At 42.7% G+C, this 15,950-nt stretch overlaps 1 protein-coding gene across 5 annotated transcripts in view; it reads right to left on the bottom strand.

The window, feature by feature from the left end:
• Cfap251 (cilia and flagella associated protein 251) overlaps positions 1-15,950 on the bottom strand; it is an 83,034-nt gene that overhangs the window by 15,770 nt on the left and 51,314 nt on the right. For 4 of the 5 annotated variants that reach the window (XR_013434842.1, XM_078039243.1, XM_078039244.1 and 1 more), the window contains one exon: positions 538-766. Coding sequence is in view for 3 of the 5 variants with exons in the window: in XM_078039243.1 (XP_077895369.1) it covers positions 538-766 (229 nt within the window). In the remaining 2 variants the exon portion in view is untranslated. Of the gene's footprint in view, positions 1-537; positions 767-15,950 lie in introns of those variants that run through there. The other variant, XM_078039245.1, reaches the window with a different exon arrangement.

Raw genomic sequence — 15,950 nt, 5'->3', positions numbered from 1 at the left:
TAAAAGTGTGCTCCCATCAGGGAGATATGCTGGGGCTTGTAGAGAGAAATAAGGCAACTTGCAGAGAGACTGCCCAGCTTTATCTTCAAGTTCCCTTCAGAACCCCCCAATTAGACTCACAGGAACCTCCCCTTCCTCCGAGAGAGAGCTGACTTGACCCCCCCACATAAAATAATGTGGAAGACAGCAGGTAAACATAAAAGCTTACTTTGGCGCAGTTTTATTTCCCGAATATATCCCAATCTGATGCTAGCCCTGTGAGAGTGATAAGCTGGCATTTGAATCCCCATTTTATATGTGAGGATGATGAAATTGGCAGTTTCCGGAGGCTGGGACATGAACCATGTAGGGTCCCTGCCCTTACCCCACACTTGCTGGACATGGAATACAGTCACAGCATCCTGCATGGTTGAAAGGCTCTCAAATGACTATTCTTTCACGATGGATGGAGATCCCAGGGGTCTGTCTTACCTAGGTTGGTTCTCCCTACTTAGAAAAACCCAAGGATGCTACCAGAGACCCCCTTCATGTATCTACCTTTAGTTAGGAGCAGTTCCAGGAAATCTTCTCTCTGAATAGCCTTTTCTCCTTTGGAATTGGTATAACCAAGAACTTTAAAGCTCTCCTGGATGCCACTCATGGTGTTACCGAAAGGTGGCCTGTGGTTAAGGTAAATTTTGAAGAAATCTGGTAGGTTGATTTTGTCAATTAGCTTTCCAGTGTCCACGTATTTACTAAATTTGATTTCATTAAACATGTCATCAATCTAGGGAAGAAATTTAAGAAAAAAAGATCATGGTAAACAGGAAAGACACTTTGTTGTTATACTTCTAAAAATTGAAAAGGAAAAAACTGGAATTCACAGTCAACTTGGAACAAGTCTGTTAGAGTAAAATTGTGCCCCCAGAAAGATATGTTGAAGTCCTAACCTTCGGGACCTTATTGGAAATACAGGTTTTGCAGATGTAATTAGTAAGACGAGGTCATTCAGACACTGTGGCACACGCCTATAATCCCAGCTACTTGGGAAGCTGAGGCAGGAGGATCATAAATTGGTAGCCAGTCCTGGCAACTAAGTGAGACTCTTTCCTAAAATAAAAAATACAAAGGCCTGGGGTGTATGTAACTCAGGGGTGGAACACTCCTGTACACACACAGATGCACAAAGATGAGGCCACACTGGAGTAGGCAAGGAACACCCAGGGCGGTCCTGTGAGGCAGAGACTAGACTGGGAAAGCTTTAAGCCAAGGAATTGCAAGGGCTTCAAGCAACCACTAGAAACTAGAAAGGGCAAAGAAGGATTCTCCTCTGAGGGTTTTCCAGGGAAGAATGTGGCCCTGCCGAAACCTTGACTTGGAATTCTGAGAGAATAATTCTGTTGTTTTAGCAGGCACTGGGCCCTGGGTGCAATGCTCAGCACCCAAATTAATTAATTAAAATCTCTGTTGTTGTAACCACCCGGTTTGTGTACTCTACTAGAGCTGCCCTAGGCCCGTCAGGCTTGTCAATACTACAAGGACTGGCAGGAACACTTTTTCACTTTTTCACTAAGGATCTTATGCTGTATCAAATACTTCTTTGTCATGGGAAGAAGATAGTAGTCTTATTTTATTTTTTTATTTTTATTTTTTTAAAGAGAGAGTAAGAGAGGAGAGAGAGAGAGAGAGAGAGAGAGAGAGAGAGAGAGAGAGAGAGAGAGAGAGAGAAAGAGAGATAATTTTAACATTTATTTATTTTTTTCTTAGTTCTCGGCGGACACAACATCTTTGTTGGTATGTGGTGCTGAGGATCGAACCCGGGCCGCTCGCATGCCAGGCGAGCGTGCTACTGCTTGAGCCACATCCCCAGCCCCAGTAGTCTTATTTTAAAGTTAGAATCCTCAATAAATTGGAAATGAGTTTAGTTGAATAAGCCAATAATTCAGTAGGGAGCTCAACGATAGGACCCCATCCCTAGTAAATTTAAGACAAATAATTGCTCCATAATTCCCTTTTCATCAATTTTATAATTTTACTGTGTGATATTTTATGTATACAACAGATTATATGTAACATATGTATAACTTACATGGTGTGATTTTTTAGAACAAACACCTATTAGTCATAGAAAGGGTCGATAAAATTGACAAATATTAGCCGAATTAACCAAGAAAAAAGAGAAAAGGATTGAAGGAGATGACATCATTACTGATTCTACAGAAATAAAAATAAGCCTAAGGGAACAGGATGGACAATCAGGTGTTAACAAATTAGAGAACTGAGATGAAATGAATAAAGGCCTAGAAAAATACAAATGACCAAAACTTACTCAAGAAGAAACCGTACCATTGAATAGACCTACAGCAAGAGACTGCATTAATTTTTGAATTCTCCACAAAGAAAAGTCAAGGGCCAGATAGCTTCACTGGTTTCCACCAAATATTTATAGACAAATATCAACTTTTCTACAAATTCTCCCCCAAAATAAAAGAGACTACTTTCCAATTCATTCCATAATGGACAGTATTACCCTGAAACCAAACATAGAGCAAACACTTCACAAGAAAAGAAAACCATAGACCAAAATCTCTTATGATTTTAGATGCAAACATTCTCAATAGAACACAAGCACACCGAACCTAGCAACATACAAAAACAACTATGCACCAGGACCACGTGGGGTTTATCCCAAGAATGCAAAATTGGTTTAAGATTTGAATCCCAAAGTAATGTTAAACATGATTATTAATAGAATAAAGGACAAAAAAAACCCATATTATGTTTTCATTAAGTGCAGGAAAGAGCATTTGACAAAAACTCTAATGCTTCACATCATAGAAACATTCCACACACAAGGCTCAGGACAATTCCTAAGCTGGTAATGGACAAGTGTGAAAACCTCACAGCTAAACTGTCTCCCTAGGCCAAGACAAGAGAAAGATACCTACTCTCAACACTTTTACTCAACACTTTACTGAAGGTTCTAGCCAAGGAAATTACCTGGAAGGCGGGGCAGGAGAAAAGAGACAAAAATACCAGATTTGAAAGGAAGAAGTAAAGCTATTTCTATGCAGCTGACATGATCTTGTACATAAAAAATTCTAAGGAACCCACTAGAATCTACCAGAACTGTTAACTAAGTTCAACAACTTTACAGGGTATGAGGTCAATATGTGAAAATCATGTGTTTTTCTACATACTAGCAACAAACACCAGAAAAATGGAAGAAAACAACACCATTTATAATAACATCCAAAAGAATAAATAGGAATAAATTCAACAAAAGAAACAATGCACTTGTGCTCTGAAAAACTCCAGAATATTATTGAAAGAAGTTAAAGAAAACCTAAAGAAGGGGAAAGACCTCCCGTATTCAGGGCTTAGAAGATTTAATACTGTTAAGGTGACAAGACTCTACAAATTGATTTATGCATTCAGCAGAATCTCTATCAAACTGCCATCTGGCTCCCTCCCCCACAGAAATTGGCAAGCTGATCCTAAAATTCAAATTGCAAGGGACCAAGTATAGTCAAAAACAACCTTGAAAAAGAACAAAGCTGAAGGACTCATACTTCCCAATTTTGAAACTTATGACAAAGCTTCAGAAATCAAGACACAGCATGACAGACAGACATGAGGTTCAATGAAATGGAATTAGGAGTCCAGAAATAAACCCTCACCTTCATTATCAATTGATTTTTGACAAGGGTAGCATGTCAATTCAATAGGCAAAAATAGTCTTTTCTACAAATGGTGCTGAGACAACACGATGACCACACACAGAAATGAGCTCTAAGTTCGTCAGGTCTAAATGTATAAGCCCAGACTATGAAATCCTAAAGAAAACATCAGGGTGAATCTTTGGTTTAGTCAGAATTCACAGATGTGACACCAAAGCACAAAACAACCAAAGAAAAATGGAGAGAAAATTGAAGTCTACCAAAAATAAAAATATTTTTGCTTCCTAGGACACCATCAAGAAACCAAAATGACAACCCACAGAAAGGGAGACATATGTGTAGATCAGGTATGTGACAAGCAAGGGACTTGTAGCCAGTAAACACCAAGAACTCTTCTAACACAATTAAAAAAAAAAAAAAGATGGACAAAACCAATGAGAAAGTGGGTAAATGATCTGAATAGACATTTCTCCAAGAAGATATATGAATGGTCAAGAGGCACATGGAAAGATGCTCACTTGTCATTAGCCACTAGGGAAATGCAAATTAAAACCACATCGAGATGCCACTTCGTATCCACCAGGATGGCTAAAATCAAAAAGACAGGCATGGGCAAGCATGAGAAGAAATGGGAATGCTGATGTGCTTCTGCTAAAAGCATAACCCAGCACGGCTGCTGTGGAAACCAGTCTAGATGTTCCCCAGATGAAACATGGAGCCCCTGCGGGACCCTGGAATCCCTCTCCTGGTACATGCCTGGGAGAAACAAAAGCTTATGTTCACATGAAAATTTGGACACGAATATTCATATTCATAGCAGCATTGTCATAATGCTGTGCAATGGAAACAACCCAAATGTCTATCAACTGACAAATGAGAAATGAGAGGTGGCCCATCTGTGCAGTGGGGCATTATTCTGCCATAAAAAGGAATGAACCACATATACCTGCTGCAACATAAACAAATCTTGAAAATATGCGTTATGAGAGATTATGCTGCTAAGTGAAAGAAACCAGTCTCCCCAACACCACTACTGTAGGAGTGGTGCTTCGAAATACCCAGATTTGGTGAATCCATAGTGAAAGAAAGTAAAAGTGGTTGCCTATGGCTGGGGAGGAGGTTTGGGGGAAATGGGGAGTGCCTGGAAATGGGTCTGGGGTTTCCTTTTTGGAGGATGAAAATGTTATACAAGTGGATTGTGATGCTGTTCACACAACTGTGAATATGCTAAAATCCACTGAATTACACATTTTAAAAGGTATATGGTCAGTGAATTCTATCTCAATATTTTTTTTTTCCAAGAAGCCATCACCCAACTAAAGAAGAAAGTCACCAGTGCCTTGCATCTATTCAGGTGCCTCTTTCCCGGGGCCACCTCCCACCTCCTGCCCCACGAAACCATCCTTTGAATTTTCCATTTGCCGCTCTCCACTGGTTGAGACAGCTTCATTCATGAGTCCACATCCCACAGACTGCTTCCTTTTACTCTGAAGACCCTTGGATCACTGCAACCCCGGCCATGGTTGCTGAGTGGCCCCCGTACCACCACAGCCCACTAGCTCCCTTTGCTTCAGCAAGTTCACCTACAGACGTTTGCTGCTTAGACTCACACATCTGCATGAAGCAAACAGAAAACATGACATTTTTCACTCCATCTGTGTGAGAAAAGAACTGTCAGATGCTGGCTGTCTGATCCCAAGAACTTTACTATGGTACTCTGCAGAGCTGCTTCGTCCTCCTTAACTTTTGATCAGGAATGCCACCTCCTTAGAGATAAACGCCATGCCTCCAGGCCCTAAGTGCCATTCTGATAAGGGTTTCATTTTGGCCATTAGCACAGGACACATGATTATGCCACCACCACCATCACCTAGGCAGCCCATGGCAACCCACCCAGGCCCAAGGAGGGACTTTTTTTTTTCCCACTGCTGGGGATGGAACCTAGGACCTTGCCACATGCCAGGCAAGTGCTCCATTGCTGAGCTACACCCTCAGCCTGTCACCCAGTATTTTCAAAGCAGCCACAGATTCTCAATGCAACATTTTAGAAATGGTCTTTTGAAATAACATTATTGGTTATGGATACAAATTAAATATAACTGACACTATATTAGTAGCTGTAAGGGATAACACTGTTTCGTATTAAGTTTTATACAACTGCATGTTATTATGTGTGTAAAGTTTTGTACAAATAAAACACCACCCAGTATCATACTTACATACTACAGTATCTTAATATTATGTAATTTTAACTATATTAATATAGTGTATGCCACTATTTACTATGAACCAATAGAAACTAAATGTATAATCATTTTTATTTATTTTTTTAGTTGTTGATGGACCTTTATTCTATTTGCTTATTTATATGTGGTGCTGGGAATCAGACACAGTGCCTCATACGTACAAGCAAGCGCTCTACTGCTGAGGTACAACTCCAGCCCCTGAAAGTATAATCTTTGATGAGAGACTTAGGTTCCAACTTTGGCACTGCCATTTTCTATGCATGGGACCTTGAGCAATTACTTCACATTCCTGGCCTCAATGTCCTTGAAGGAGGGGTTAACACAGTGATACATACGCACTGGGCTCTTGAGATAATATATGTAAAATGCTTACACAAAGGGCTGGGGTTGTGGCTCAGTGGTAGAGTGCTCACCTAGCAAGCACAAGGCACCGGGTTCGATCCTCAGCACCACATAAATGTAAAATAAAGATATTGTATCCACCTAAAGCTTGAGAATAAATATTTAAAAAAAAATGCTTACACAAAGCCTAACACATAGTAAACACTCAACAAACAGTAATTATTCTATGATTATTATATTTTCCATGCAATTGCTAATTAGAACATAGGTAATTACAAGTGACAATATATAATTATATATCATATTAATTAGATATTGTAATTTATAACTATAAAATTGTAATATATATAAATTATTAATGTAATATACAATTGAACTTAGTTCAGAAGCAGAGACCAGGATGACAAAATGGAATCCAATAGAATAGTGCCTGAGTTAATCATCCCCAGAGTTCCAAAGATCTCAGGGAACATTCTCAGCACAAACCACTCAGTAGGTGACCCACCCCTTCCTCTCTTCTTCCCGGTGATGGACCAGGAATGGCTGCACAATAAGCAGGAAGCTGGCAGCTTTGGCATCCCTGACAGCTCCTTCCTGAGTCACCTCTGCAAATGTTGGTAGCAAAGGCAGGTGCTTCCACTTGTCTAAACAAAGCCCATGTTTGGAAAAGGAACCTCCAAGATGGAAATGGCATGCTGAGCACCTTCATAATGCCCCAGCATGAAGATGGTTTGGGAGGAGCAGGAGGCCACGCCGGCTTGTACAGAAGACTGGCTGTCCTTCATCGCAGGCTAGCCCATCATCTGCTAAGGCAGCGTTTCAGTCCAGTCACCTGGGGAGCTTTAAAGATTCGGAGGGCCAGTCCCACTCCCAGATCCTGATTTAAGAAGTCTGGCGTAGAGTCTGAGCAGTTACAGTGTCTAAGAGCTCCCAGTGATTTGAATGTGTGGCCATGGCCAGGATGTCCAGCTTGAAGGCAAAGGACTCTCAAACCGCATCAGGCACCAACACAACCATGTGGGCCTGGGTAAAACAGAGACTGCTGGTCCCACCCCAGAGTGTCTGATTCAGCAAGCCCGTGATGGGGCTGAGAATCTGCATTTCTTACAAGTCCAAGTGATGCCAGGGCGGCTGCCTGGGGGCCTACCTTTGAGAACCACTGTCTTGGGACACAGGGGTTCATGGAGGTGATGCTCATGTCAAAAGGAACCAGCACCAGCCTTGTGATTTTCAGTAGCACAATGATGGGGGGCAGGTGTGGGCTGAGTGCAGTGCTTCGGGTCCACGCCCAGCTCCTGTGTTGAGCTGTCTGTCTTGAAGCAGCTCAGTCAGCCTTAGCCTGGTGTTGCAGGAGCTCAGGGAAGTACCACATGGACAAGTGGACAATATGGGGCCATGGAAGAATTTCTGAGAACTCACACAGGCTTCCTTGGAATGACCACTCACTGCCCTGGTTCATGTCCTCAGTTTCTAGTAGTTACTGTGCATTTGTTTGGCCAAGGTGGGATATTATTTAATGATCTGTCACTTGATTTACAACTTTTAGGGATTGGGGCCTCTGATGGTACAGCTGACCTAGCCCCTGTGACCTGAGGGCGGCCTGCCCTTGGTGGGCTAGAGTCCCTCATGCGGGATTTTTACTTCTGCCGGTCACTGACCCAGGTAGGCCTTTGGTTTGTGGTTCCTGCTGTCAGCTGCACACCCAGGGCTTCTGAATTACGTTTTATAATTAAGTTTTATAAGCTCCCTGTTTAATGGAGAGGAACCCGATACATTTGAACTGAGGCCACTCGGTGTTCTTGTAAGAAGGCTGCAGATGAGGTTGGCTTTCTTTTGTGATGGTTTTACAGACTCCCAGGCTGGAGCACTCTCCCTCTTGCCCACATCCTCCTCTCCAAATTCAGTGCTCTCTAGAACATCCTCAATGAAGCCGGAGGCAGCCCCGGTCACAGCTCATCTCCCACGCCTCCTCCCAGTTGCTCACTCCAGCCCTGCCTCCTTGGCCCAGCTCAGGGAATAAGTCAGGCAAGAGGATTTGGGGCTGGGCAGTGTCACGATATGGCCCTGTCTGCAGACACCTCTGAGCCCCCTCGGCCTCACAGCTGCCCTGGGTCTCCTCTGGAACCATACAGTGGTCCTCCCTTATCCTTGAGGGATATATTCCAAGACCTCTAGTGGATGCCTGAAACCACAGATAGTAAAGAACCCTATGTCATCATTTTTTCGATATTAACTAAACTCTGAACATGGATAGTGGTTGGTCATAATTTTTGTGATTTTAGGTGCAATAGCAAAATTAGTGTACATTTCATTTCCTTTCCTCATGATTTCATAGAGGATTTGTTCTTACTATAGATCTTAGTAACCTGAGCATGTGATTTTTTCTTGGAGTGGGGAGCACAGTTACTAGGGATTGAAACCAAGGGTTCTTTACCACTGAGCTACATTCCTGGTCCTTTTAATTTTATTTTTAATTTTGAAACAGGGTTTTGCTAAGTTGCTGAGGCTGGCCTCAAACTTGGGATCCTCCTGCTTCAGCTTTCTATATTGCTGGGATTGCAGGTGTGTGCCATTATGCCTGGCCTTTTTAAAAATTATTATTAAAAAGAGAACGTTTGCCTTTTTCATTAAAGGATGCACTTTCCAGTTTCTCTTTGGCATATCCAATTGCCAGCATCACTATGCTTGCACTTTGGGGCCAGTAGGTAAAACAACAGTTACCTGAACACAAGCACTGTAATACTACAGTGGTTGACCTGACTACAGAGCTGGCTATGAAGTAACTAACAGGCGGGTAGTGTGTACAGAGCAGATACAATGGGTAGAGAGATGGTTGTCTTGGGTGGGATGGAAAAGGATGGCACAAGATTTCATCATGTTGCTCAGAAAAACAATTTAAAACTTATGAATTATTTCTGGAATTTTCCATTCAATAGATTCTGGATCCAGTTGACTCAGGGTAATTGAAATCACAGAAAGCAAACCTATGGACAAGGGGGTGCTACTATATCTGAACAGCTGCCTCTTTATCCTGGAGTGGTGAACCCCATGGTCAGGTTCTGCCCCCTGGGCAGTTGGGCCACTTGGCCACAGAGCTTTCTCCCAGCTGTTTTATACCCCGTGTGAATAACGCCAACCAGAAGGCCTCTTATGATAACTTCACTCATTCCCTCATCAGAGCCCAGGCCTCAAACTTTCAGGGACTCTTCCCCACCTCTGTGAATGTTTTTTAAGAGTTTCAAAGGGACGTTGCTATCTGAATGACAAGTCCTGTACCCTATCCCAAAGCCACAACTGAAGGTTTGTCAGGTGCCCACAGCTCTGAAATTCTGATCTTGCCTTGTGCACCGTGAAGCACCAGATGGATTCTGATTCAAGTCAAGAAATAATATGAATGGAACTCAGTTTGGCAATTCCTCAAACAGTTGGACATGGAGTCACCATTTGAGGTAGCAATCCACTCCTAGGTACATATGCAAGATAAATGAAAACACACATCCACCCCAAAAAATTACACAGGAAGGCTCATAGCAGCATTTTTCATAATAGCCAAGAGAAGGGGCAACCCGAGTGTCCATCAGTTCATGAATGAATAAACAAAATGCAGCATATTCACATGAAGGAATAGAATCTTATTCAGCCATAAAAAAGAATGAAGCACTGACACACACTACAACCCGGATGAACCTTGAAAACATCATCCCAAGTGAAGGAAGCCAGACATAAAATATCACATATTATACACTCTCATTTATATGAAATGCCAGAAGAAGCAAATCCTCAGAACAGAAAACAGATGGGTGGTTGCCAGGCACTGGGGGAGGGGGAAAGGAAAGTGACTGTTAATGGGCCTGAGGTTTATTCTGGGGTGATAAAAACACTTGGGATTACATGGGGCAGACAGCCACATAACTCTGCGAACATGCAAAAGCCACTGAATTGCATACTCCAAATGGATGGACGGTATAGTGTGTGTTGCATCACAGTAAAGTTACTAAAAGAAAAGAAGCCAAGCATGGTGGCACGTGCCTGTCATCTCAGCAGCTTGGGAGGCTGAGACAGAAGGATCAAGAGTTCAAAGCCAGCCTCAGCAACAGTGAGGAGCTAGGCAACTCAGTGAGACCCTGTCTCTAAATAAAATACAAAATAGGTCTGGGGATGTGGCTCAGTGGCCATGTGTCTCTGGGTTCAATCCCTGGTACTACCCCCCCCCCAAAAAAAAAAAGAATGAAAAGAAAAGAAGTAATATGGAGGTGAAGACATGGCAGGAACAAGTAACAAAACTTCAGATCCAAGGACATAAGTACTTTAAAATTTGCTGGGTGTGGTGGTGCTCAGCCACTCGGGAGGCTGGGGAGGAGGATCACGAATTTAAAGCCAACCTCAGCAAGTTGGTGAAGCCCTGAGCAACTTAGTAAGAATCTATCTCTAAATAAAAACAAAAATTAAAAAGGGCTGTGGCTATGGTTCAGTGGTAGAGCACTTGCCTAGCACATGTGAAGCACTGGGTTCCATACTCAGTACTACATAAAAATAAATAAAGGTGTTGTGTCCATCTACAACTAAAAATATTTTTTGAGTATTTTTCAGTTTTAGGTGGATACAATATCTTTATTTTATTTTTATGTGGTGCTGAGGATCAAACCCAGTGCTCCATGCTAGGCGAGCACTCTACCACTTGAGCCACAACCCCAGCCCTTAAAAATATTTTTTTAAAAAAGGGCCAGGGTGGGCTGGGGTTGGGGTTCAGTGCTTGCCTAGCATGTGTGAGGCACTGGTTCAATCCTCAGCACCACATATAAATAAATAAAATAAAAGATCCATTGACAACTAAAAAAATATTTTTAAAAAAGCAGGGGCCAGGGATGTGGCTTAGTGGTTAAGCACCCCTCGGTTCAATCCCCCAAAATATATATTTTTTCTACCATCATTTTTTTTAAAGAGAGAGAATTTTTTGAGAGAGAGAGAGAGAGAGAGAGAGAGAGAGAGAGAGAGAGAGAGAGAGAGAGAGAATTTTTTAATATTTATTTTTTAGTTTTCGGCAGACACATCTTTGTATGCGGTGCTAAGGATCGAACCCAAGCCACACACATGCCAGGCGAGCGCGCTACCACTTGAGCCACATCCCCAGCCCTTTTTCCACCATCACTGCACTACACTTTAAAAAAAATTTTTAGATGTTGATGGATCTTTATTTTATTCATTTATTTATATGTGGTGCTGAGAATCGAACCCAGTGCCTCGTACATGCTAGGCAAGCGCTCTACCACTGAGCCACAACCCCAGCCCCCATAAAAACTGTAAAGATTAATACATGTTTGTTGTGAAAAATTCCAACAATGGAGATATAAATGTCCTGTGAGTCCCCATCCCACAACAATAGCTAGGGTGGCCGTCTCAGCTTTCAAGGTTTTCTTCCTCCTTTGTACTTAATACATGTAGGATCAGAGCCAGGGTCTGGGGTGGGCCAGCTTAGTCCTAGACACTGGACCTGAGTGACTGCAATCCTCCCAAGGCTCTGTGCTCACTGTCTCCACCTGTGCAATGGAGAGGGTACAGCTGCTGTGCCTCCTGCAGTCACCCTGAGGATCAAATGACCCAGGAGGACCAAGGGCCCCAGGGGTTCAGCAGCTCAAAGCACAGCTCCAGAGAGAAGAGCTGCTGCTGCTGTAGTTGGTGGTCGCTACAGTATCATCACCTACATTCCTTTTTCCAGTGGCTCATGGTATCCCAGGATTTATTTCTTTAATGTGTTAAGTGTGAAAGTCTTGTCCTGCTCTGGTCTTTCTGCAGGAAGCTGTTTGCTGGGTAAGGGCCCAGCCTGGAGGCTCTCAGCGGACCAGGTAGGCCTCTCCTAGAACAGTGGGCCATTTCTCTTACCTTCAGGATGGAAATGCCTCCCAATATTTATGTTTCAAAGCAAGACCCAACATACTGAGGGCCTCTCTTCAATGTGCAAATTTCCAAATTCCCCTGGGATCTTTATCAGAGCAGAAATTGTGCCCATGATTCCTGGCTCAAATTTCTCCCCCTCATTATGGGTGAGGCTGGACTACTTGGCTAGGTCTCTCCACCCCAGCTGGGACCACATTTTAGCCGTGAGAATTCGTGCACAAGGCTTTAGGAGGATCTGTGTGTTTGTCTTTCTGAGTTTTGTTCTGAATACAAAAGCAACACAAACTATGGGCTGCAGTTAAGAAAAACTGAGTAATATGAAAATGTAGGTTTGAAGTTCCTCACCCCCTGCATTTGTAACCTGAGTGTCTTCCAAGAAAGGTAGAGGTCTTCATTTACAGACCCCTGGGAGGGTGTACAGTGTACGTGGGGAAACAAAAGTTAAGAAGAGCTGAACTGCCATGGCTCACAGAGGAAGAAGAACCTGGTGTTTTGGGGGCCTTCCAGGAAGGAGGCCGGAGGAGCCAGGGTAGGGGAGAGCTGAGTGGGATGGAGGCCAGAGAGGAGGCCCCCATGGTGGCTGGTCATAAGGACTGAGAAAAAGAATGTCTAACAGCAGCTTGAGGTGAATGTGGCTTTGTGTGACCTTTCCTGATGATTCCCAAAATTTCAAGAAAGTCCTCTTGTGGGAGTGGGCTCTATGTGGAAAGTGGAGGAGGGAAGGTGTCAGGCCTGGAGTAACAGGGGTGCACAGAACCTGCACATGCACAGGCAGAACCCTGAGATAGGGAGGGTCCCTAAAGCAACCACAAAACTCTGGCTGGCTGAGGCCAGGGTTCCAGCTGGTTTTGGAGGCCTCAGTTTAAATCAGGTTATATGTACAAAGCAGGAAGCAACATTCCTCCCAAATCCCATCCCCCAGAAATGGTATCGTTAAGGGTTTGGAACTCAGTAGCTCAGTGAGACCCTGTCTCAAAATAAAAAATAAAAAGGGATGGGGATTCAGCTCAGTGGTAGAGCACCCCTGGATTCCATCTCCAGTACCCCCTCCCCCACAAAAAGAGGCTTACAACATGTTCCTTCATGTTTTCCTAGGCATATATAAACTCATATAATAAAGAAATTTGCCTTTTTCCTTTTAGTAACAAATCCTGTATATTCTTTCTGGATCAGGAAGCATGCGTCAATCCCACTTATTTTTTTTTTTTGGAGGGGGAGGGTGCAAATGACTGAATCCAGGGGTGCTCTATCAGTGAACCACATCCTCACTTCTTTCTATTTTTTATTTTGAGAGAGGTGCTGAGGCTGGCCTCAAACTTGTGATCCTCCTATAGCCTCTCAAGTTCCTGGGATTATAGACAGCTACAGATATGCCAGCTCAATCTCAATTTTTAATGGTTACTAAATGTAGGGGTGCCCTATTTTATTCATCTCATCTCCTGTTATTGGACATTAGGGTTGTTTTAATTTTTGCTGCTAGAAACTATCCTATAATAATTGTCCCTTCCTTATGTGTATTATTGTACACTGTGAGACTTTTCCTGTAGGATATACCCTTAAAAGTAGATTTGTTGGGTAAGGAAGATGGCATACAGCTATAACTCCAGCACTCAGGGGGCTGAGGCAGAAGAAGGATTGAAAGTTTGAGGCCAACCTCAACAAGTTACTGAGGTTGTCATCAATTTAGCAAGACCCTGTCTCAAAATTTAAAAAAATTAAAAAGGACTGGGTATGTCGTTCAGTAGCAAAGTTCCCCAGTACCACACAGACACAAAAAAAGTAAACTTGTTGAGTCCAAAATAAACACATTTAAGAAGACAAGTAGTCTTTTATTTCCTCTCCGGACACTCCTAAACAATGTCACCGCTCCTGAACACAGCGGACACATTAGGGGTACCTGATGATCACTCAGAGGTCAAATCATAAAGTCAGGGATTCTGCCTTCCTCACTGTCCTTGCAGTCAAATGTGACCCGTGGGCACCATTCACTCATTTACTCACTCAGGTAACACTTGCGTAGTGTTCACTTTGGGGGCACTTTGCAAGCACACATGTGTCTGCTGGGATTCACCTTAAATTTATGGAACTAAGTGGTTGCACGGTGTTAATTCACTACAAAAACTGGTCAGGATTATACAACGCTGCACAGGTTAAACAGAAGAGAGGCTGGAAGTGACAGCCAAGGAACCTTGCACAGGGGCCCCTCCAACACGATGCTCCAATGTCCTGGAAGACCTGATGCATTTATAAAGATGGGAGATGAAACATTCTCGACATCATAAGCTATATAAACTGGACACCTAGGTCCTGGCTCCTTCGATAACATTGTACACTTTACTAACCGTTCATTTAAAAACATGGTTTATAAGAACTGCCCCCTCTGCCTGCTTTAGCTGTATTGTGTGAGTAGCTTCCTGCAAAACAAGGGAAGGGCTAGGAATTCTTTGGGGAGGGTTATATTCTTGTATTATTTGGCTTCAATTTACCACGCTGACTAGCTTCAAATCCCTGAGGCAGTTACTATGATGTAAGAAAAATATAAATACGATATAGTTTTAGCGGGGCTGGTATGAATCTCTGTGCTTGAGCCTTTAATGTGCCCAAGTGTTAAAACACTCTATTAGCTAGGCCAACTTCTTTGTGCAGCTTCTTGGGTACGGGGGACCATTGCATCTTAATAGGATGGATGTGTTCCATTAACCACAGAAAAGCCAGAGTTGAGAAGTTTCAAAGCCTTGAAAAGATTTTTTTTTAATCACTATAAATCTGACATGAAAAACAAAAGATCAGAAACTTCTCCCTGTGCAGCTTCAGATATAAAGTAACTCATCAGCTCACAAAGCCTGCACACTGGTATGGGGCACATCTGGATCCCAGGGCCTTCAGAAAGTGTCTCCAAAGAGTAAATATATTCTTTAAAGTGGATTTAAAACCCCAGTCCAAGGGATTTATGAAGATGCTGACGTCAGCCCTGAAACTCCCCATTTGGGTTGGGGATGGGCGGATGCAGGCGCCAGTGGAGACCTCACACTGCTGTTTTATTCCATTTTTTTTTTTTAGTTTTTAGTTTGTAAATAATTATCAATGTCACTTTATAAACATTTGCTATAGACTAAAAATTATTTTTGTAGGAGCTGGGATTATAGCTCAGCGGTAGAGCCCTTGCCTCACACGTGCGAGGCACTGGGTTTGAGCCTCAGCACCACATAAAAATAAGTAAAAATAAATAAAGATATTGTGTCCATCTTTAAAAAATTATTTTTCTATATACCTATTATTCATCAGCAAGATTTTGGTAGGTTTTTATGCATTATTATTATTTTTTTTTTTTGCCAAGGATAGGATAAATGTCTACAATTGTGTATTTTTGGAATTTTCTACCATAAAAAGTAAAAAATGAGAAAAAAATCACCATCCCATCAACCTCTTAAAAAGAACATGCCATTTTGATGAGAAATGCAGGATGAAGAAGTATTGGTGTGGGGGTACCAGGGATTAAACCCAGTGGTGCTCTACCACTGAGCTAGACCCTAGCCCTTTTTAAATTTTTTATTTTGAGACAGGGTCATGCTAAGTTGCTAAGGTTGGCCTGGAATTTTTGATCCTCCTGCCTCAGCCTCCTGAGTTGCTGGGATTATAGGCCTGTACCACTGTGCCCGGCAGAAGCATCCCACCGAGTAAGTGCCTACTCTGTGCTGGGTGCTGCCTGGCCTTTGTTCTTTAGTCTCATGGCAACACTGAGGTTGCAGGCTTTTCCAGCCTCATCTTAGAGTCAAGGATCCAGGAACTCAGACTATCTTTGAAATGA

Source organism: Ictidomys tridecemlineatus, chromosome 2 (assembly GCF_052094955.1).
Source record: "Ictidomys tridecemlineatus isolate mIctTri1 chromosome 2, mIctTri1.hap1, whole genome shotgun sequence".
Taxonomy (NCBI): domain Eukaryota; kingdom Metazoa; phylum Chordata; class Mammalia; order Rodentia; family Sciuridae; genus Ictidomys; species Ictidomys tridecemlineatus.
The sequence above is the reverse complement of the archived record's forward strand: the minus strand, read 5'-3'. Positions and strand labels throughout refer to the sequence as shown.